Source organism: Lissotriton vulgaris, chromosome 4_1, assembly GCF_964263255.1.
Source record: "Lissotriton vulgaris chromosome 4_1, aLisVul1.2, whole genome shotgun sequence".
NCBI lineage: Eukaryota > Metazoa > Chordata > Amphibia > Caudata > Salamandridae > Lissotriton > Lissotriton vulgaris.
The window spans coordinates 1,773,810,143-1,773,833,360 of NC_141691.1; the positions used below are offsets into that span (position 1 = coordinate 1,773,810,143).

At 45.9% G+C, this 23,218-nt stretch overlaps 1 protein-coding gene and 1 pseudogene across 1 annotated transcript in view; one reads left to right on the forward strand and one right to left on the reverse strand.

Moving 5' to 3' along the window:
- DPYS (dihydropyrimidinase) overlaps positions 1-20,273 on the reverse strand; it is a 358,618-nt gene extending 338,345 nt beyond the window's left edge. The window contains exon 1 of the mRNA XM_086966103.1: positions 19,760-20,273. Coding sequence (XP_086822229.1) covers positions 19,760-20,017 — 258 coding nt within the window. The 5' untranslated portion in view covers positions 20,018-20,273. The remainder of the gene's footprint in view (positions 1-19,759) is intronic.
- A 2,466-nt stretch (positions 20,274-22,739) lies between these two features.
- LOC147724552 (U2 spliceosomal RNA) lies at positions 22,740-22,860 on the forward strand (annotated as a pseudogene).
- Positions 22,861-23,218: the final 358 nt, after the last annotated feature.

The following is a 23,218-nucleotide window of genomic DNA, read 5'->3' on the forward strand; positions in this document are numbered from 1 at the left end:
TGTCTCTTTGGGTTTAGAAAGGGGCCCATACCTTTGGGTTCAGCAGAAATGGATCACATCTTCTCCTGCACCAACTCTCTGCATACGGATATTCATCAAGTGTGTGTCTCATGCTCTGTGTAGTGCATTATTAATCGCGCCTAAACCCAAAGTTGTCCACAGCTGCATATATATTATGTCTACTCAGTGCGCTGATCAATCCAAACAACAGGCGCTGTGTTGAAATAACCTTGAAGGCCTCGGCACTCACTGTACAGACATAGCTAACCAAGCAAGGCTGATATTATAAGCAAACATGTTATTCTCGTGTGAAGCAAAATATCCATCATCGGCAAAAAGATTAATAACAAAATGTGTTGTGTGCAGAGGCAGCAGAAAAGGAAAATGGCATTTAAACTTCTAACAAGCTCATGCTAACATAACACAGTGCATAGGTGAAACCAAAACACAAGACACCCTCCCTTTGATCTGAGTACTGATAGGACAAGTAAGGGGCAAATTTAGGAACGCAGAGTTCAAGATTGATAGTTCAAACACAAGTCTCCAATTTGGTACCTTAAAAATAGAGATAAAAGAATCATAATTGTGGAAAAAAAGGAAAAAATCCCGCTTTTTGGACATTGATAAAGTCAATAGGCAAGGGTTTCAAAAAATTGAGGGCTAAATAAAAAAATCCAATAATCCAATGAAAGTTGTCGGTCAAGAAAACGAGACTACAAACACAGTTCATCCTAATAATGAATATGCAAAATATGCAGCAACAGCCTCTAACAGGAAGTCACTGTTATAATCCGAAAATAATTCGGCCATCCAATTTAACAAAGGGAAAGAACATACATGCTCTTCAATTACCTGAGCCTCTTGCACCATCAGAGGAAAACTCGGTGGGTTCTCCAGGAAGCTGCGAGCCAAGAAATCTTGCGCCGCTGCGAACACATTCCAATGACCCAGTATCCCATGCATCGCTGCAAAGGTCATAATCCCTCCATCAGAACAAAGCAATTCATGAGCAACTAAGGGACTCATAAATTGATTATAATCCGCATCAGGAGACACCATATTGAAGAGACACAAATCCAGGGCCCATTCGAATTCGCAACTCAGGCCATGAAAAACAGGCTGGACGCATGTAATGTAGGAAAATCGAAACGATAATCCATAAATTGCACTCAATGTAGCAAGAGGCAGCGCACCATAGTACTCAAGCATCCGGGCGTTAAAGGAGCCCTAGCCGAGACAGCTCGTCTTGCAACACAGGATCTGCATCCATTTTGAAATAAACTAAACAGCAATAGCACGCCAGCAGCAAATTGGTGGCCTGACTCCCTTGGTACTTGCCCTTCCCCCACATCCTCTGCTAAAAATCTCGGGGTGTTAATAGATCCTGCCCTTGACCTAGGCAGCCAGGTGAGCAGAACTGTTTCCACCTGTTGGGGCCTGATTCACACTCTCCGTAGGGTCAGGAAATATCTTTCCCTCCAGGCAAGAAAACAAATAGCTGTTGCTCTTATCGGCTCGCGTTTGGACTATTGTAACGCGCTGTATGCTGGACTTAATAAAGGACAGCTGCAGCGCTTACAGGTAGTCCAAAACGCCATAGCCAGATTTGTCCTGGACACTCCCAGACGCTCTTCAGCCACTGCAGCCAGGAAAACACTGCACTGGGGGCCGGTAGAACAGCGTATACGGTTTAAGGTCCTGTGTATGACCTACAGAGCCATTGCCTAAAAGAGTGACACTGGAATAGGATCCATCATCTCCCACTATGTCCCCCGAAGAAACCTGCGTTCCTCTGGGAAACTGCTTCTAGCAGCCCCCGTGTACGAAGAGCCAAGTGGGGCGGCAGAGCCTTCTCCACCCTTGCTCCTAAGTGGTGGAACGAACTTCCTTTGGATCTGAGATCCCTCCCGTCCCTACAGAATTTTCGCACTGCCTTGAAAACCCTTCTCTTCAAGCAAGCATATGTCTAAGGTCTTAATGTTTCTTTTTTCCTGGTCTTTCCTGACCTTTTGCTAGGCGCCTTGATACCTGCGGGTTATTGTTCTGCGCAATACAAATTAATTTTCAATTCAATTCAATTCAATTCAATTCAAGAGCCAGTAGCAAGGGAAATCCACCAAACAGGCTTGAGAAAAGAGAATGGAAGAAAGCTGGAATGACTCCGAAAATCTTTTGGAAGGAAGTCACTAAACCACTGCTTACAACTTTAAAAAAGTGAACCAGCCCCGAAGTGGAGGACGCATTGAAGATTGTGTGAATTAACTTACCAAAGTTCAAGGGCAAATCAGTATTTAATAAGGCATGCACCTCTGTGCGGGTGTTAGCCATGTGAAAGAAAAATGTTTCACGAGCAGATGTGAGGGCAACTTCTTTCTGGGACAATAGAGCTCTTATGCGACTCATCTTATTGAACTCTGCTTTCAAGGTCGGAATCTTCGGCCAGATGGAAACATCAAGTTTCCCATGCGGGGGTGGATACCTCACATTTTTGCAACAAACTACACGTTCACTAACTGTAACGACATAAGCAATCCCTTTTATTAACCCACAACATTCCTCATTGTTTAAAAGTAAATAACTCCCATTTGCCAGTAATGTGAATGTGGGAACGATTGCAGGCACGGGGGTACCTTTCAAAATACACACTAGATTAGGCTTGTTTTGATTACAAGAGCCTTGTAATTGGATATGTCGACACATTAAGGAATGATCCGGTGCTTCAGTGCATTCTACACCATTCAAAAAAAACTTCTTTTGCCTCCCTAAGGCATCTATATGTAAATGGAAGCGACCAGGCTTCATGGAGATAAGAACTTCCAAGAGGCTCGTATCTACCAATGGCAAAGTACTTCACACAGTTTTTAAACTCGAACAAAGGAAACGGCAGAGTTATTAAACCGTGAATAAGCCATGTTGCAGTATTGGCTTCTGCCACAGAAAACGGTAAAGGCTCCAACCTCTCAATGTGTAACATGGAAAAAGAAGCATCCTTCATCGACAATAAGCGTTGCTTGTCAGTCAAATTAAAAGGGGCAAACAATGATGATGTATTCATGTAATGCCACAGCACTTTACCTGCCTTAAGGGTCTGCAATCTCCATGCAAACTGCATAATGGAACGCCACTGATTTTGACAGTGGTAAAAGGCAGACACTTCATCTTGCACAACATCTACAACAGATGACACAATATTATCGAACGTGTAAATGCGGGAAGAGAGCGTGTTAATGCTGTTATCTACAATTGCTAGCACTTTTTCTAAATTAGCTTGATCTATAGCTCTAAAGTAGGTAGCCGCCTCAACCTGGGAAGCTTTCCAGAAATTGTTATAAACAGCATATATCCATCATTTAGATCTACCGTTAGCCGGGCCTTTAATAAAATCATTCAGATCAACATCGTCAGTCAGTTTAGATAAATGCAGTTTCACTGACTCCAAGGTAGAATGTCTGAGCCAGTTCTGACATAATTTGCCTACAGAATAGGTAGTCACAGAATGGCCACTTTCAAAACGGAGATCTACCCTGACCTGTGTAAAGCCATGTGCTAAACCCAGAAAACGATGCTGGCATGAGTCAGCACTTCTGTGCCAGAGCAACCAGCCTTCGGGATCCAAACTTGATATGTTAAAGGAGGAATTCAACAATAGAGTTTGTAACTCTCTCATGGAAAATTTTGTAGTATTACTCCAACCAGAATATTCCTCCAAATCAGGAAAAGAAGGAACATTTAATCTTTTAGGAGTAGCCAATCCAAAGCATGTTGTCTGTGAAATAGTAGAATTCAAAAACAACATATGGTTCGGGATGAGGCATGCACGGTGCAAAGCCTCAGTGCCTTGCACTTGCCAGCTTTTAGAACCCCAAACTGATTTAAGGTCAATTGTATCCTTCCACAACTCGTAGCCCCCAACAGCCAACTGGTCTAGAAAGGACTTCAAATACAATAATTTAGTATCAGTAAGTCTAACTTTGGATGTGGACTTTTCGCCCATTTTGAAATAAAAGGCATTGGGATTAGATTGATTAAAATCTGTAAAGTAAGTGAACCTTTCCAAAAAGGTAGCAGAACTGCCTTGTATAGGACCTGGACAGTGTTCCCACTGGGTTTAATTTACAGTGAGTCTCCTGGTATTAGTTCTATGCAGGCAGTGATTGCCAAAATGTTGATAACAATACAAATCACCATAATTAGCAGACTCCAAGTACAAATCCTCAGCATCAAAGGCAGCATAAAATTTCAAATCAGAAAACCATGATTCAACGGCCTGAACATCCCAATCATCAGAACGTATATTTTGTTTAACTACATCCCCCATAGATCATCTAAGCTCATTAGGGACATTTATAACCACAGTGGGCTCATGAATTTGAAAACGAACAGCATCCCACACAATCCCATCCAAGACAGGCCAAGCAGTGATATTAACTAAGGCCAAGTCTCTCTTCAATCTGTGTGATGAGGAATGGGGAGCCAATGTTCTATTGATATGTTGAATGCATGTTCTCTCCTCAACATAATGTCCATTGACGAGACGGAAAAAATAAAACACAAAATCAACTGACATAAAAAGGTAAATCATAAAAAGCACCATCCAAATATAAGTCCAAGGGGAAATCAAAAAATGTTTTTTAAACGGTCTTGCCAAAACAGAAACCTTTGAAGGCTTTTTTAATGTGTGGGAAACAGTGTCAAATGAAAATCTGGTTTCTGTAGCTAAGCGAGTTTGCAAATCAGGCATTGATAAGTCAGTAGGATAAGTATAGTCAGTTTCATCATGTTGAGTACCAGGCAGTATACTCCATAAAGGACTGGAAATTGCAGGCAACTCGAGAGCAACATCAGGCACAGGATTGGAAACCGGGGCCAAAACAGAATTTCTCAAAATCGAAGGACATGAGACTGCCGATGTCATACTAAGAAGAATTGGCCACTCTGTGTATCTTGACATTGTCAATGGAGATATACCTGTTCTCCTTATGACCTGGAAGTGGTGGTAAAATGTCTGTTCTTGTGCCCTTCACTCCAAGCACTGGAACTGGAGCTCAATAAGAGGTACCAAATTCTTTATTGTTATTGATCTTCTCACAAACCAGTTCTCCAACTTGAGGTAGCCAGCCAACTACCGGTATCTGCAAAGCATCATCCGAGGTGGAGTGCAAATGTTTGTTTGCAAGACTGTCTCTTGTCTATTGTAGATCCTGTAAAATATTGCAATGTTCATCTACGTCAAAGGAGGCAGCTTGAGCCACCAAGTCTAGACCGTCATGGTCCGGGACATACATCTTGATACCAAAGAGCATTTCGTATGGGGTCCGCCCACCCAGAGACCATCTAGGGAGATTATTAAGAGCACGCTGCACACCATTGAGATGGGCCAGCCAGTTCCTGCCAGTGCCTATAACTCGAGCCGCCAAAGACTGCTTTAAATCTCGGTTCATCCGTTCCACAACACTATTACCCTCAGGTCTGTATGGAGACGAAAACTTGACTAGGACCCCCAACGAATTCATGGCATCCTTATACGCCTTAAAGGCGAAAGCCGGACCCTGATCCGAATGGAAGGTATTACCGGCAAAAATCCCTACAAAGATACGCAAGTCTCTTATGACAGTCCATGAATCAGCGCTGCGGTGTGGCTACACCCACACAAAGCGTGTGCCCAGCGTGGCTAGGGTTCCGAAGCTGGGACCGGGCCCGGGGCTCGTGCTGTGTCCCAGGATCCCATGCTGCAGGAGCCCCCTGTCCTGAAAGCCAGCCGAGGGTCCGGGCGCTGGTGACGGGGGTCCACCGGGGCCCGGGGAGGCTCTCTCCAGCCTGGCTAGGGTTCAGAAGCTGGAACCGTGCCCGGGACTTGTGCTGCGTCCCAAGGTCCCATGCTGCAGGAGCCCCCTGTCCTGGAAGCCAGCCGAGGGTCCGGGCGCTGGTGACGGGGGTCCACCAGGGCCCGGGAGGCTCTCCTTGGCCTGGAGAGGGTTCAGAAGCTGGGACAAGGCCCGGGGCTCGTGCTGCGTCCCAGGGTCCCAGGCTGCGGGAACCCCCTGTCCTGGAAGCCTGCCGAGGGTCCGGGAGCTTGTGATGGGGTCCACCGGGGCGTGGGGAGGTTCTTCCCGGCCTGGCTAGGGTTCGGATGGTAGGACCAGGCCCGGGGCTTGTGCTGCGTCCCAGGGTCCCAGGCTGTGGGAGCCCCCCATCCTGAAAGCCAGCCGAGGGTCCGGGCGCTGGTGACGGGTGTCCATCGTGGCCTGGGGAGGCTCTCCCCAGCCTGGCTAGGGTTTGGAAGCTGGGACCGGGCCCCGGGCTTGTGCTGCGTCCCAGGGTCCCAGGCTGCGGGAGCCCCCCCGTCCTGGAAGCCAGCCGAGGGTCCGGGCGCTGGGGACGAGGGCCCACTGGGGCCCGGGGAGGCTCACCCCGGCCTGGCTGCTTTCAGAAGCAGGGACTGGGTCGGGGGTTCTGTGCTTTCCACAACACTGGATTCAAGCTAGCCTGGCTGATTAAGGGTGATGCCCAGAAACCAGTCCCAGGATGCTTGTTTCAGGTCCAGGGAGGACCTGGCTTGGCAGTTTGGGCTGGACTGTTCCCACAAGGAACAGGGTCAAGACTGATTTGCATATGTCTGGGTCCAAACTGGGGTGGTGAGCAAAAGAATTATGGATTTAACCCAGATACTCGTGACTGGGGGTGAACGTTTGCATTGTTCAGCATTCCGTCCATCAATTGTTTCTTTTGCATCCGGTACAGTGCATGTCGCGTAAAATAGTGTCCATTGGTAATAGTAGTTCTGACATACATTTCTCGATACAAGACTTGCAACACAGGATCTGCATCCATTTTGAAATAAACTAAACAGCAATAGCACGCCAGCAGCAAGAGCCAGTAGCAAGGGAAATCCACCAAACAGGCTTGAGAAAATAGAATGGAAGAAAGCTGGAATGACTCCGAAAATCTTTTGGAAGGAAGTCACTAAGCCACCGCTTACAACTTTAAAAAAGTGAACCAGCCCCGCTGTGGAGGACGCATTGAAGATTGTGTGAATTAACTTACCAAAGTTCAAGGGCAAATCAGTATTTAATAAGGCATGCACCTCTGTGCGGGTGTTAGCCACGTAAAGAAAAAATGTTTCACGAGCAGATGTGAGGGCAACTTCTTTCTGGGACAATAGAGCTCTTATGCGACTCATCTTATTGAACTCTGCTTTGAAGGTCGGAATCTTCGGCCAGATGGAAACATCAAGTTTCCCATGCAGGGGTGGATACATCACATTTTTGCAACAAACTACACGTTCACTAACTGTAACAACATAAGCAATCCCTTTTATTAACCCACAACAATCCTCATTGTTTAAAAGTACATAACTCCCATTTGCCAGTAATGTGAATGTGGGAACGATTGCAGGCACTGGGGTACCTTTCAAAATACACACTAGATTAGGCGTGTTTTGATTACAAGAGCCATGTACTTGGATATGTCGACACATTAAGGAATGATCCGGTGCTTCAGTGCATTCTACACCATTCAAAAAAAAACTTATTTTGCCTCCCTAAGGCATCTCTATGTAAATGGAAGCGACCAGGCTTCATGGAGATAAGAACTTCCAAGAGGCTCGTATCTACCAATGGCAAAGTACTTCACGCAGTTTTTAAACTCGAACAAAGGAAACGGCAGAGTTATTAAACCGTGAATAAGCCACGTTGCAGTATTGGCTTCTGCCACAGAAAAAGGTAAAGGCTCCAACCTCTCAATGTGTAACATGGAAAAAGAAGCATCCTTCATCGACAATAAGTGTTGCTTGTCAATCAAATTAAAAGGGGCAAACAATGATGATGTATTCATGTAATGCCACAGCACTTTACCTTCCTTAAGGGTCTGCAATCTCCATGCAAACTGCATAATGGAACGCAACTGATTTTGACAGTGGTAAAAAGCAGACACTTCATCTTGCACAACATCTACAACAGATGACACAATTTTATCGAACATGTAAATGCGGGAAGAGAGCGTGTTAATGCTGTTATCTACAATTGCTAGCACTTTTTCTAAATTAGCTTGATCTATAGCTCTAAAGCAGGTAGCTGCCTCAACCTGGGAAGCTTTCCAGAAATTGTTATAAACAGCATATATCCATCTTTTAGATCTACCGTTAGCCGGGCTTTTAATAAAATCATTCAGATCAACATCGTCAGTCAGTTTAGATAAATGCAGTTTCACTGACTCCAAGGTAGAATGTCTGAGCCAGTTCTGACATAATTTGCCTACAGAATAGGTAGTCACAGAATGGCCACTTTCAAAACGGGGATCTACCCTGACCTGTGTAAAGCCATGTGCTAAACCCAGAAAACGATGCTGGCATGAGTCAGCACCTCTGTGCCAGAGCAACCAGCCTTCGGGATCCAAACTGGATATGTTAAAGGAGGAATTCAACAATAGAGTTTGTAACTCTCTCATGGAAAATTTAGTAGTATTACTCCAACCAGAATATTCCTCCAAATCAGGAAAAGAAGGAGCATTTAATCTTTTAGGAGTAGTCATCCAAAGCATGTTGTCTGTGAAATAGTAGAATTCAAAAACAACATATGGTTCGGGATGAGGCATGCACGGTGCAAAGCCTCAGTGCCTTGCACTTGCCAGCTTTTAGAACCCCAAACTGATTCAAGGTCAATTGTATCCTTCCACAACTCGTAGCCCCCAACAGCCAACTGGTCTAGAAAGGACTTCGATACAATAATTTAGTATTGGTAAGTCTAACTTTGGATGTGGACTTTTCACCCATTTTGAAATAAAAGGCATTGGGATTAGATTGATTAAAATCTGTAAAGTAAGTGAACCTTTTCAAAAAGGTAGCAGAACTGCCTTGTATAGGAGCTGGACAGTGTTCCCACTGGGTGTAATTTACAGTGAGTCTCCTGGTATTAGTTCTATGCAGGTAGTGATTGCCAAAATGTTGATAACAATACAAATCACCATAATTAGCAGACTCCAAGTACAAATCTTCAGCATCAAAGGCAGCATAATATTTCAAATCAGAAAACCATGATTCAACGGACTGAACATCCCAATCATCAGAACGTATATTTTGTTTAACTACATCCCCCATAGATCATCTAAGCACATTAGGGACATTTATAACCTCAGTGGGCTCATGAATTTGAAAACGAACAGCATCCCACACAATCCCATCCAAGACAGGCCAAGCAGTGATATTAACTAAGGCCAAGTCTCTCTTCAATCTGTGTGATGAGGAATGGGGAGCCAATGTTCTATTGATATGTTGAATGCATGTTCTCTCCTCAACATAATATCCATTGACGAGACAGAAAAAATAAAACACAAAACCAATAGACATAAAAAGGTAAATCATAAAAAGCACCATCCAAATAGAAGTCCAAGGGGGAATCAATTTTTTTTTTTAAACAGTCTTGCCAAAACAGAAACCTTTGAAGGCTTTTTTGATGTGTGGGAAACAGTGTCAAATGAAAATCTGGTTTCTGTAGCTAAGCGAGTTTGCAAATCAGGCATTGATAAGTCAGTAGGATAAGTATAGTCAGTTTCATCATGTTGAGTACCAGGCAGTATACTCCATAAAGGACTGGAAATTGCAGGCAACTCGAGAGCAACATCAGATACAGGATTAGAAACCGGGGCCAAAACAGAATTTCTCAAAATCGAAGGACATGAGACTGCCGGTGTCATACTAAGAAGAATTGGCCACTCTGTGTATCTTGACATTGTCAATGGAGATACACCTGTTCTCCTTATGACCTGGAAGTGGTGGTAAAATGACTGTTCTTGTGCCCTTCACTCCAAGCACTGGAACCGGAGCTCGATAAGAGGGACCACATTCTTTATTGTTATTGATCTTCTCACGAACCAGTTCTCCAACTTGGGGTAGCCAGCCAACTACCGGTATCTGCAACGCATCATCCGAGGTGGAGGGCAAATGTTTGTTTGCAAGACTGTCTCTTGTCTATTGTAGATCCTGTAAAACATTGCAATGTTCATCTACGTCAAAGGAGGCAGCTTGAGCCACCGAGTCTAGACCGTCAAGGTCCGGGACATACATCTTGATACCAAAGAGCATTTTGTATGGGGTCCGCCCACCCAGAGACCATCTAGGGAGATTATTAAGAGCACGCTGCGCACCATTGAGATGGGCCAGCCAGTTCCTGCCAGTGCCTATAACTCGAGCGGTCAAAGACTGTTTTAAATCTCGGTTCATACGTTCCACAACACTATTACCCTCAGGTCTGTATGGAGACGAAAACTTGACTAGGACCCCCAACGAAGTCATGGCATCCTTATACGCCTTAGAGGTGAAAGCCGGACCCTGATCCGAATGGAAGGTATTACAGGCAAAAATCCCTACAAAGATACATAAATCTCTTATGACAGTCCGTGAATCAGAGCTGCGGTGTGGCCACACCCACACAAAGCGTGTGCCCAGCGTGGCTAGGGTTCCGAAGCTGGGACCGTGCCCGGGGCTTGTGCTGTGTCCCAGGATACCATGCTGCAGGAGCCCCCTGTCCTGAAAGCCAGCCGAGGGTCCGGGCGCTGGTGAAGGGGGTCCGCCGGGGCCCGGGGAGGCACTCTCCAGCCTGGCTAGGGTCCGGAAGCTGGAACCGTGCCCAGGACTTGTGCTGCGTCCCAGGGTCCCATGCTGCAGGAGCCCCCTGTCCTGGAAGCCAGTCGAGGGTCCGGGCACTGGTGACGGGGGTCCACCAGGGCCCAGGAGGCTCTCCTTGGCCTGGAGAGGGTTCAGAAGCTGGGACAAGGCCCGGGGCTCGTGCTGTGTCCCAGGGTCCCAGGCTGCGGGAACCCCCTGTCCTGGAGGCCTGCCGAGGGTCCAGGAGCTTGTGATGGGGTCCACTGGGCGTGGGGAGGCTCTTCCCGGTCTGGCTAGGGTTCGGATGGTAGGACCAGGCCCGGGGCTTGTGCTGCATCCCAGGGTCCCAGGCTGCGGGAGCCCCCATCCTGAAAGCCAGCCGAGAGTCCGGGCGCTGGTGACGGGTGTCCACCGTGGCCTGGGGAGGCTCTCCCCAGCCTGGCTAGGGTTTGGAAGCTAGGACCGGGCCCGGGGCTTGTGCTGCGTCCCAGGGGCCCAGGCTGCGGGAGCCCCCCCGTCCTGGAAGCCAGCCGAGGGTCCGGACGCTGGGGACGAGGGTCCATGGGGGCCCGGGGAGGCTCACCCCGGCCTGGCTGCTTTCAGAAGCAGGGACTGGGTCGGGGGTTCTGTGCTTTCCACAACACTGGATTCAAGCTAGCCTGGCTGATTAAGGGTGCTGCCCAGAAACCAGTCCCAGGATGCTTGTTTCAGGTCCAGGGAGGACCTGGCTTGGCAGTTTGGGCTGGACTGTTCCCACAAGGAACAGGGTCAAGACTGATTTGCATATGGATGGGTCCAAACTGGGGTGGTGAGCAAAAGAATGATGGATTTAACCCAGATACTCGTGACTGGGGGTGAATGTTTGCATTGTCCAGCATTCCGTCCATCAATTGTTTCTTTTGCATCCGGTACAGTGCATGTCGCGTAAAATAGTGTCCATTGGTAATAGTAGTTCTGACATACATTTCTCGATACAAGACAAAGTATAAGTAAGCTACAGAGGACTAAACTGAGAATTGTGGTAGATTTCATCTGTCCGAATAGCTCAACATTCCGATTGTCTCAGTGAAAGACAAATTAACAGTAGTTTGGGCAGACAAAGGGCAATCGGTCAACACCAGCATACCCATGGAATTAGCATTATCTTATCTGGTGGTAAGGTAGCTCAAAGGTAGCAATATTAACTATATGTAAACGTGCATCAAGCTAATCATTGACATAACATTACCAGTAAAGACTGTTGTATCGGCGGTAAAGTAACTGAAGAAAGAATAAAAATAAAAATAAATAAGAAAAGGAGAAAAAAAATGTTGATGGTATATACACACACCAAATTCGAAACAGCATGAAGAAACAGTAAAGTTAAACTTCGTGTCAGTAAAGGTAGTGTAAATAGTTAGGTGATACAGTGTGAGCTGAACGGATGTGGAGTTGAAACAGTAGAGCAAAAAGGTATAGTAGTGGAACGTTAAGATATAAAGTGATAGACAGTAATAACCAACAAACAGTCAATTGTAAGGTCACACGAGTAGTATTAGCTCACAGAGCCCAAACTATTACATACGGTGGACGCATGTAACATAATTTCAATAGCCTAGATTCCGATCAATCGATATTTAGGGGTTAATAGCCACAGAGAGTACAATAAAAACCAACAATATCATCTAATATGTAATATGGCAGATGAGAGGTTAACTCAAAAGAATATTGATACGTGTAGAAAAGTATAACATTCTAATATACAGAGGTCAGATACACAACTCATCCAAAGTATCCCTCTGTGAGAAAGCGCAAGTAATTCAAGGTTACTTATCCCATATTCATGTATGCAGAGGCCTATGGGACCTATTTACAATAGCCTTATCTCATCTAGACCAGTCTTAGGTACCAGTAATCACAAATAATACTGTATAAGCCAGCATTTTCTTCTCAAATGTAATTCAGCCACTAAGCTTGTGTAAGCATGACAAACGGAAAGAGTGATTCCATAATACATCAATAGTACTGTCACATTAAATACAGCATGTAGGTTGTAACACATGCCCTAAGAAGTTCCGAATTAACAGCAAATCAAAAGAATATAGTGATAGCATAATGTCATCATGCACCTAAAATGTACTGTAGTTCATTGTCAATATTAAGTCCTTTCACAACGGCTCACAATTGCAGGATCCATCAAGCCTCTCTCTGTCTGAGTCTTAGCTCACGGTTTCCCCCTCTTACATCTGATTTAACAATTTCTACACTATGAAATTTAAAAGTCATGTGAGTGTCTTGTTTTTCACATTCAAGAGCATGAACAGCAATGGGGTATCTGATGTCACCATTTTTCAAGGCTCTATAGTGCTCAGCGATGCGATATTTAAGGCTCTTGATGGTGCTGCCTATGTAAACCTTACCACACTTACAAATACTCTCATAAACCACAAACTTAGTAATACAGTCTATGTGTGTGGTTATGTGTTAAGACTTACATCCATTGTATTAAAATTCATGTATAGCCTATCTTCACATGCTGCATTTGCCACATCTAAATGATCCATTACTGAGCTTGTGTAGCCAAGTTTGCCCCTGGCCCTGCGTCCTAGGTAACTAGGGCTAAGGATATTTCGTATTGATTTACCCCTATGTTAAGTGATACTAGGATGGTCCATTACATAAGGTTTCAGAGTTGTATCCGATGTGAGAAGATACCAGTATCAATTCAGAATTCCATAGGTCTTAAAGGACTATGGGTGATATCCAGTCACTAATCTAACAGCAGCTTGGTGGTTTCCACCAGATTTGCACTTAGTTCTTAGTGTTTCATTTCTAGAGAAATTGGCTGCTCTCTTTTTAGCTTTCAGTATGAAGACTTTGTCAAATCCCCTTGTAAGAAACCTTTGTTCTAGGTCTGCTGCACATTGGAGAAATGTACTATCCTCACTGCACTTACGGAGGGCCCTGAATAATTCTCCATATGGGATTCAGTTGACTTGGGATCTGGGGTACCAAATGAAAATAAAGAATGGCAGAAGAGTTCTGTGACAACTACATTTGTGGACTGTTCTTAATACTGTGGACATGTATTGCTCAGGAAATTAAAATTCTTTATGTTGGTGTTAGTGATAGTGGTGGGGGTGGTAGTGGTAGTGGTATTGGTGGTGGCATTGGCGGTGCTGCTAGTATTGGTGGGAGTTTTGGTGGTGATGGTGGTATTGTGGTGGTGGTGGTGGTATTGGTTGTGGTAATGGTGGTGGTATGGGCACTGGTGGTGGTGTTATTGGTATTGGTGCTGGTGGTATTGATGATGGTGGTAGTGGTGGTATTGGCTGTGGTGGTGGTGGCATTGGTATTGGTGGTGGTACTGATGATGGTAGTGGTGGTGGTGGTGGTAGTGGTATTGGTGGTGTCAATGGTCGTGGTGGTGGTATTGCGGTGGAATTGGTGGTGGTGGTATTGGTGGAGATGGTGATATTGATGGTGGTGGTGGTGGTGTTATTTGGGGTGGTTGTGTTATTCATGAAACAGGCTTTGGAAAACAACCCGTGAGGTGGCTTTAGTACAGATGATGTGTAACACAGATGTGCTGTTGTCAGCATCAGCCCATTACCAGAGGATCATGTGCTACCTGGAATTCACATGACTTAATTCTCGAATCCTTTATAAATCCCCTTTACTTGAGGGGTTGAAACCGACAAGAGATAATGCTGGTATAAAGTATTTGCAAGCAGGCGCCCTGTTATGGGGGCAGCCGTGCTGCACAAAAAAAACCACAAGTGGTTTCATGTTTGGCTTGTAGTAAGAGAAACTCAATAAAGGAAATAGTGCTTACGGACTAAATAACAGGTTCCATGTAACAACTGAAGTAAAATGGCCAGTCACCAAGGGAAGGTACAAATGAAGACAAGGCCGTACTAAGGAGGGAGTAACAAAACTATTAACGGATCTGAAAGCAGCATTTATGAAAGACAATGACACAAGCTAATGACAAATATGGGAGGAGAGTGGGCGCGGCTTCTCTCCCATACTCTACTACAGCAGTCTCACAGAGCGAGCAACGCATGAGCACTGCCAATAGGCTAGACCTAAAAAGCTGCAGCAACAAACATTCTAAAATCTTTATTTTAGTGGGGAAAAAAATCGAGAGAGAAAAAAAAGTGCAACAGTTCCTTCTGCAGTAGCCGTTACCAGCACAACATATAATAAATGGTGAAATGTAGCAAAGACTCTTTAACTGCTTGTAAGGAGGATTGACTCAATTGGAAATCTTGCTTTAAAGATGAAGAATTACATGCGCCTCTTAAACAGTTGGGGCATAGCGAAAATTGTGAAGGTAGGCGATATGTGAAGTTATACCTCATCTCTTTTTTCTGAATATTCGAAATATAAATACAAATTGCCATCCTGGTAGAATAATAGATAAAGGGATCTTGATAGTTTTAGGACATTCGATGCTTGCTGACAAATTGAATTATGAAAGGAATAAAAAGTTTGCCACCAAGTAAAATATTAAAGACCCTTCACTTCAACAAATGTTTTCATGGCAAGGTGGGCATAATTAGAGCTGTCTGACCAAATTAGACCCTGGAATGCCCTGTCACCAGCTTTGTGTAGTTCTGTTTCAGAAAGCAAACTGGATTTAACCCAGAAGTGTCCACAGCAGAACACTGGCTTGAGGACTCGATTGGACACCAGTCCATAAGGAGGTCAGTGTTGGAAGCCATGTAAGGTCAGTCTCACTGCAAGTTTGATAGAGGGCTGGCAATAGCATCAAAGTGCAGTAATGTGCTGGAATCAATAGCTGAATGCCTCGCGGGGAAAGTGTAATGAATATTGTAAGCACCCATAGCAAGAGGTGGTGATAAAAGGGCACCTACATGGCACCGGGAGGCAAAGAGGTCATGCTTTCATTGACTGCGCCTATTGTTATGTTTGGACCTGGCTAGCAGAGATTACTAAGTGTGTATCATTGGACAGCGGCATGGGACAGGGCCAGGAAAAGGTGAGAGACATAGTGTGGAGCATGGAGGAGAGAGAAGGGAGGCCACGTGACCCCATTCCATGCGTGACACTCAACGAGGCCCTGGCTTTCCAGCGAACTAAAGAGTGCATGCTGATATTCAGAAGTCTGTATGTACAACGAGCAAAGCAGAACTACAAGTTCCAGAATGCAAAGAGCGGATGAAATAGTCAGACCTGCCTGAAGGTGTCCCGTGTGACACTGAACCACGTGACCGCTATGGAGAGCGGCGTGCAAGGAAGCCAGAGGGTACTGAGAAGGGAGCAATGGAAGGGTGAAAGTCATCGAGAGATGAGAGGGGCACGCGAGAGGGAGCACGGCGGAGGAGAAAGGATGAGGAAAGGCATATTAATAACCACTTGTGAAACATGTTAGTCTGTACACATGAAACGTAAAACCTTGAAAAGCTATATCCGAAACGGCATAAAATAACCGTGGGAAGCGAGGCTAGCGCGCAAACACACTGGCTGTTAGTGTTACCGACCTGCAGCTGCCCCCTCCAGCCACTGATTCATCTCTAGCCCTACTTAAAAGTTGTACATACTTAAAAGTTGTACATGATAGAATTATTGTATAATTACACAAGGCTTGTGTGTCGCTAATGCAGTTTTTTTCAGTAAGTAGACGAGTGTTACACTTCACACTAACCATTAAAGTGCTATGGCATAAAGTTGTGAGAATGCGTGCATCCCCAGGGGCCAGCTCAGGAAACAGAATACGCTGACAGGGGCGTGTGACCTGTCTACCATGCCGCTCTTTCTGTATGCCAGGGCTTGTATTCCTATCTCGCCTGACTTTACTACAGTGTGTTACGAGGCAGGACTATAAGCAAGCCTGGCACAGCAGCATAATGTGACTTGGCACTAGCCTCATCAAATCCTGGATAGTATGGCTGGACTGCTTTGCTCGTAAAAAAACTTTTTTTAATGTTTTTCTAATGTAGCGCTTAATTTCGCATTCCTTCAGTTTCTAAGCATGGCCAATCCCAGATGTTACTATTATCCAAATCATTATTGTTTGTATCCTCTGAGGCGGAAGCCGGAGGACTGTGCCCACAATCCCTTAATAAGTGTCTCTCCTCTCTCCCTCTCCCTCAACTGGATTACAAATTCTTATAGCGCGGGGATGCACTTGGGTCACCAGGCGCTTTACAAATCGCTATTGAATTAAATTAAATGGGACTCGATTTAAAAAAAACTCAAAATAATGGATGGCTGAGGTTGTCGTGCTGAAATTCGAACTCATGAACTCCATAGACCACGGGCACATTTACTTAACAAGAATTGGCAAAGTCTATCGGTCTCTCATTTTATAATTGAAGGGCCGCCTTCCAATACAAAATAATATGCGAGACTAAGCTTAAAACTTTTCACGTATTGTCAGGGCCCGACTGGGGAGCCAAAAGCAGCCCTGGAAAAAATGTCCAGCCCAGATCCCTGCCCTACCTACCTCGTGCAATCTCTCCCTTTTCATGCATCCATCGATCCAACTGCCCGTCCCTCCATCCATCCATCCATCCGTCCGTCCATTCATCCGTCCATTCATCCGTCCATCCATTCATCTATCCATTCATCCATCTAACCGTCCGTACCTCCATCTCTCTCCTCTACCCTCCTGCTCCACCTCTCCTCTCTCTCGACCCCTCTCCCATTTGAAGACGCCTTGCCTGCTGCAGATACCCCCGAGCAGTGGTCGAAGTGGGGGAAAAAAAGTAGGGGAACTGTAGGCGAAGAATCAGAGGGCGGGAATAACCCAAGAATTGAATCAGTGGGCGGGGCCAGAGGTGTGGCTAGAATGTGCAAACATCCCAATTTTTTGTATTTGTTTGGCATTTCACTGCCCAGTTTAATCAACCAATGGATACACATGATTGTTCAAGGTTATAATCAGTTATATTAAACCACAAAAAATACTCCAAAAGACCAGCAAGTGGTCAGTAGATCAGATTCTCTAACTGTAAAAAGGGGGAACTCTCTAGTGTAGGGCTGCACACAACTCAGCCTGACCGGGAGGAAGGGAAACATTCTTTGTTTAATTACCCTCACACACCCTAGTGGTGTCATGCTTCATCATCGGGTTACCCTGACAAGTCGGGGTGAGCTCAACCACAGTGTTGGGAGCTTTTTTGATAAATGAAGACCAGGGGGATTATAGATTAAAAGACCTCAGGCAGACCCCTGGTTTCCCTTTATTCTTGGGTCTGTCTGGGTTGTTAAAAAATCTTAAATGCGGGTACATAGGATTGTTATGAACCTAGGACCCTAGTGCCCACATGTTTCAGTCCTGGGTTGGCCGTGTAGCTCCTGGACTTTCTTCAGGGCAAAGGTTAACCCCCCCCCCCCGGGCAATACAGAGATGTGACCGCACCCGGAACCGTAACGCGAACCCGAGCGTTACCACCGCTGAATGATTCCCCGCACCACAGGGATCCTCCTTTCTACTACGAAGATCTCTACACTTACCTCATTTTAAATACGTGGATTTAGTTACTCTCCCGAGTTTCTTACCCTGAGGATTTCAATACTCAGCGGTACTACTGATTAAAGAATCTCCGCATACCAGTTGGAGAAGATCATCTTTGGAACTATAAGTCGTAAACCGACTGACATCGTAAACCCGGTCTCGAGCGGAGCCGGATCGGAATTATCACCGGCACCGCGACCTGTGGTTATAAATATTTGACCTACAGCCCTGAGGAGTCGCAGAAAAAGTGTTTTTTCTTGCGACGAAACACGTGTCGGCTGGCTTTCTATGATCAATAAAAGAAGATCCGAAACACTGGCGGTCTAATCCGTCACCTATGATAAATGAACTTTATGTCCATTGAGACATCTGTTTTTTGCTTGAACTCATATATAAGTGTGCAGCAGGTTTTGTTTCTATTGTATGTAGTGTGTCCACCAGGCACACTTTGAGGGGTTTCAGGGAAATTGCCCCTTACCTGCATGCACCTTCTGCTTTACAGCGTTCTCCTGTGCGTTAACCTGAGCAGTGCGCCCAGTATTTCCCTCACAGCTAAAACCCTGTCCTTTGCTGCCACAACTCCTGTCTTACTTTATTTAGTTATTTATCTATTTTTCATATTTTTAACCTTTTATTCCCGATGCTGCAATTTGGAATTCAAATATCAGAAAAAAAGGACATTTCCAACAAAAGTGTTTTTCTTTTTTGGTTCCATTTCACAGGGGAGCAAATAAAAGAAAGGAGAGGAAAGAGAGTGAGAACCCTGTCTTGAAGTCATGGTATTCAGTAAGAGAAGAACTGCTAGACAGAAAGAGAGGGAAGAAGGAAAGAGTGGTGGAGGGCAGCTGAAGCGGCAGAGCAGAAGTGGACACAGTCTTTGTCTTCTCTGGGCAAGAATGAAAAGACAGAGTCTTGTTACTTCTCTGCCCTCCCGCCTGTCCCGAACGCTAGGATCGACGAGCTTTATCTATAGGCGATGGCAATTTCTTGCGTCCTGGGACGAATTTTCAAAAAAAAAAAGTTGGGTAACGGAATCTTTAGAATTAAATAAGTAGGGGCCCGCTGTGCCCTGCCGATCCCGCCCACTTCGACCACTACCCCTGAGGAGCTGGAAGAGTTAAGGAACCAGGGACATCCTCCTAGGGCTGAGGCCGGGTCCACCTGTGAATGCCCTGCGCATTGGACATGTGCTGTACCGTTCAGCAGACAAGCAATGAGAGAGAAAAAGAAGTACAAACATTTCTTCTTGTTATGCCTGGTTAAAGGAGGCATTGTTTTGTTTGGTTCCAAGCCATGTCTACTAATGTTCGTGATAAGGCTTTGCATCAACAATCATAAGCGGTAGAGTGTGAACGCCATGCGGGGTGTCCACAAAGTAGTGAAAAGAGCGATTTGTGTTACTTTACAGGCTAGTTTCCGATGCAAATAAAGATGTGCTTCGGTTGGTGTCATTTTTTGTGACTTTGAACTGGGGCAAATTGTTGATGAATCTGTCACTGCATTTGAAAGCAGCATGCATAGAATGCACCAGCCAACATGCTTTTTTGTCGTATGGAAATCAAACGAGGCCTATATGGTGTTAATGAGCAACAATAACAAAACAACACAATTTGTCCGCAATGTTCATACACAACAGGATAAGGAATGATGTGAGAGGGCACGAGCGAGGCCCCCAGGCACGCGTCCATGTTTACCTTGGTTCCTAGGTAGAAGTCATCCACTGATTGGGTGCCCATGAACTCCAGCTGGAAGTGTGTGTGCGTGTCGATTCCTCCCGGCATCACCAGCTTGCCAGTGGCGTCAATCACCCTCACCCCCTCGAGGGTCCCAGGCAGCAGGCTGGCTCCGACCTCCTTCACCAGGCCTCCCTCAATGTAGACATCCACAAACTGCGAGCTGTCGTCGTTCACTACTCTCCCGCCTCGGATTAGAATCCTGTCCTGGGCAGCCATTGCCGGGGCCTCTGTGGCTTCTGGTTGCTGCAGAGGGAGAGTCTCGAAAGACCCAGGCGCCAGCCAAGGATGCACTTGTTCTTGAGAAGCAGGGCTGACAAATAACAGAAACACAGGTTATACTGTCTTTCTTTTAGTCCCAGTTCACCAAAGTGTCACTCTGCAAAGAAACGAAGTTTGTGGCAGGCTAGCAGGGTCCTAGTGACGGAGAGTGTCCCTGTCCCCGCTGGTGCAGCTCCCTGTCACTGTGGCCGTCTCTGGACCTTGCTCCCGCGCTTCACCAAGAATGTTTATGTGATACACTTACTGCGCGGCCCTCTCTAATGATTAGCGAGAGATGCACACGCCAGGTGCGTCGGCCCATGTGCTCCCCTCGCTCAGTCTACAGACCACACCGTGTCTCACAGCCTCGAATAGAGCAGGGACTCTCCGAATAGCTGCCGTTCCTCTCGCCACATAAATCAAAATAAAAGATGGCTCGCTGACGAGGCAACATTCATTTCCCAGCAGCCCCGTGCATGCTTCACAAGCACGAGCGCCGCAGACGTTTTGTCAGGCTATCTAGTTCTGATGGGACAGTAATGTACTCGTAGCAAATGCCTGAGATTACCCTGCCGGTGACACCATTCCTGACTTTCCCACCTAACAGTAAGATTATCAAATGACTCCATGGCATCACATGGTCTGGGACTACCGGCCACCCCCCTCCTTACTACACAAAATGCATTACTTAATTCAGCAAGTCAAGACATGGGTCTTTGGAAGGCAGGGGGTCAGGGACCCCCTGGCCGTATTTATTAAAATATGAAATAAAATGAAAATTTTAATAAAATAAACATTTTGACAATTATTAAATGCACATTTCAGAACATTAGATTTAACATCCATTTTGACATTGTATGATGGGCTAACCTTAACAAATATCTAGTACAGCGTGTTTCCTAACCTAATCTAAACATCCTGAAAATTAAATGCATTCTAATAATTAAGTCGGACGGCAAGGTCGCTAACCGGTGTCAGATCCTTTACAGCTACGCTCTCACGCTCGAGATGGCGCATGCGCGACCCAGGGCACGTTTCACCCACGTGCGCTCTGAACTCCATTAAACCATAACAGGAGGGCCCACACTTGCACACCTTGATGACGTCATAGTGTCTGTGAGGGGTGGCTACCAGCCTGAGGAAAGCGTGGACTCCCTCCCCCGCACCCTTCTAAGTAATGGATATCATATCCTGCCCCTGAAGTTCTGGGAGAGACCAATCCCTCCCGACGGGCGGCCCTTTCGTGAATGGGCCCGCCCCCCCCCAAGGACCTTAAAATGCTGCTCATCAATTATGACCTTACCGCCCAACCCACATAATAAATACGACATTGCTATCGAAGATGGAAAAAAGGCCTAAGGAGAAAATTAGTTAAAAACCACAGCAAAGCACAACACATCTACATATGTACATTTTCCTGTAAACGGGAAAAAAGCCTAAGGAAAGAATTAGTTAAAAAACCACAGCAAAGCACAAAGCATATACATATGCACATTTCACCTGTAACGGGGAAAAAAGGCCTAAGGCAGCAAGCATTCCTTTCCTATGATCCTGGACATCGCTAGACAGTATACCTACCATTGTCTTTACCCCAATTCCGCTAACCAAGGGGATGGAGGGTGGGGAAAATTAAACAGCCCCACGGTGGGGCGAGGAGCGAGCCTGGGGAGGCGCGGGCACAAAGAGGCCGCTACCCGCGCTCCCCAGGCTCTTAACCCCTTCGCGGTCGCGGCCCCGCCCCCTCGGCCCGGAAGTGCACAACTACTTCCGGGGCGAGGGGGCAGGCCACCACGAAGGGAACGGGATATGGGAGGGGGCCGGGCCCCGCCATGCATGCGTGGGGGCCGATTGGCCCCCCCTTTTCTCATGGTCTGGGACTACCGGCCACCCCCCTCCTTACTACACAAAATGCATTACTTAATTCAACAAGTCAAGACATGGGTCTTTGGAAGGCAGGGGGTCAGGGACCCCCTGGCCGTATTTATTAAAATATGAAATAAAATGAAAATTTTAATAAAATAAACATTTTGACAATTATTAAATGCACATTTCAGAACATTAGATTTAACATCCTTTTTGACATTGTATGATGGGCTAACCTTAACAAATATCTAGTACAGCGTGTTTCCTAACCTAATCTAAACATCCTGAAAATTAAATGCATTCTAATAATTAAGTCGGACGGCAAGGTCGCTAACCGGTGTCAGATCCTTTACAGCTACGCTCTCACGTTCGAGATGGCGCATGCGCGACCCAGGGCACGTTTCACCCACGTGCGCTCTGAACTCCATTAAACCATAACAGGAGGGCCCACACTTGCGCACCTTGATGACGTCATAGTGTCTGTGAGGGGTGGCTACCAGCCTGAGGAAAGCATCAGGGGCACGAGTTACCACTCTGGGCTTCCCTTTGCTGACGGACAGCATCATGGGATTTGTATTTCTTGATCAGGGCAACTAAAGCAACGGAACGAACAGCAGACATAAAAACAATGATTTCGAAAGGACAGCCCAGGACTGGGTCATGATGGACCTGGTGACACAGTGACATCTGGTAAATTACCCAGGAGCCTCTGTGTTTTTCAAACTCACTAGTGTGCTATCACACATGACACGTTTAGCTACCCTTCAATCAATCAATCAACCCTGATTTACAAAGCCGGCTAATCACCGAATAGGGTATCCAGGCCTCGGCCTTGTGGCTAAGATCAAGTGTAGTATCTGTTCATATAATTTGAAAACACTATTAAGTGTTAGTAATTTTGATAACATTCCCGATCTGGGACTTAGAGGGCACTACATTTGCATTCAATGCAAATTTCGGAAAAGGCCCAACTGACTTCTAGCGACGCAGAAGGAGGGATTCCGGCGTGCTCACTAGGAGCGCAAAAGAGTGCCCCCAAGGACCGTGGTCCAGACTATGGAGTGTGCTCGATGAGTTGGGGGTTCCAGCTGAAATTCTTGTTATTCTGATGAGATTGCACCAGAATAACTTTGCACGTGTCAGGTGTGGCAGAAATGGTAAATTAACGGAAAGATTCCCCGTTGACAGAGGGGTGAGACAGGGTTGTGTGCTTGCAACGACCCTGTTCTCCCTCTTTATCAACGGGGTAATCGCCCACCTGAACAGGATTGATGACATCGATGCACCTAAATTGAA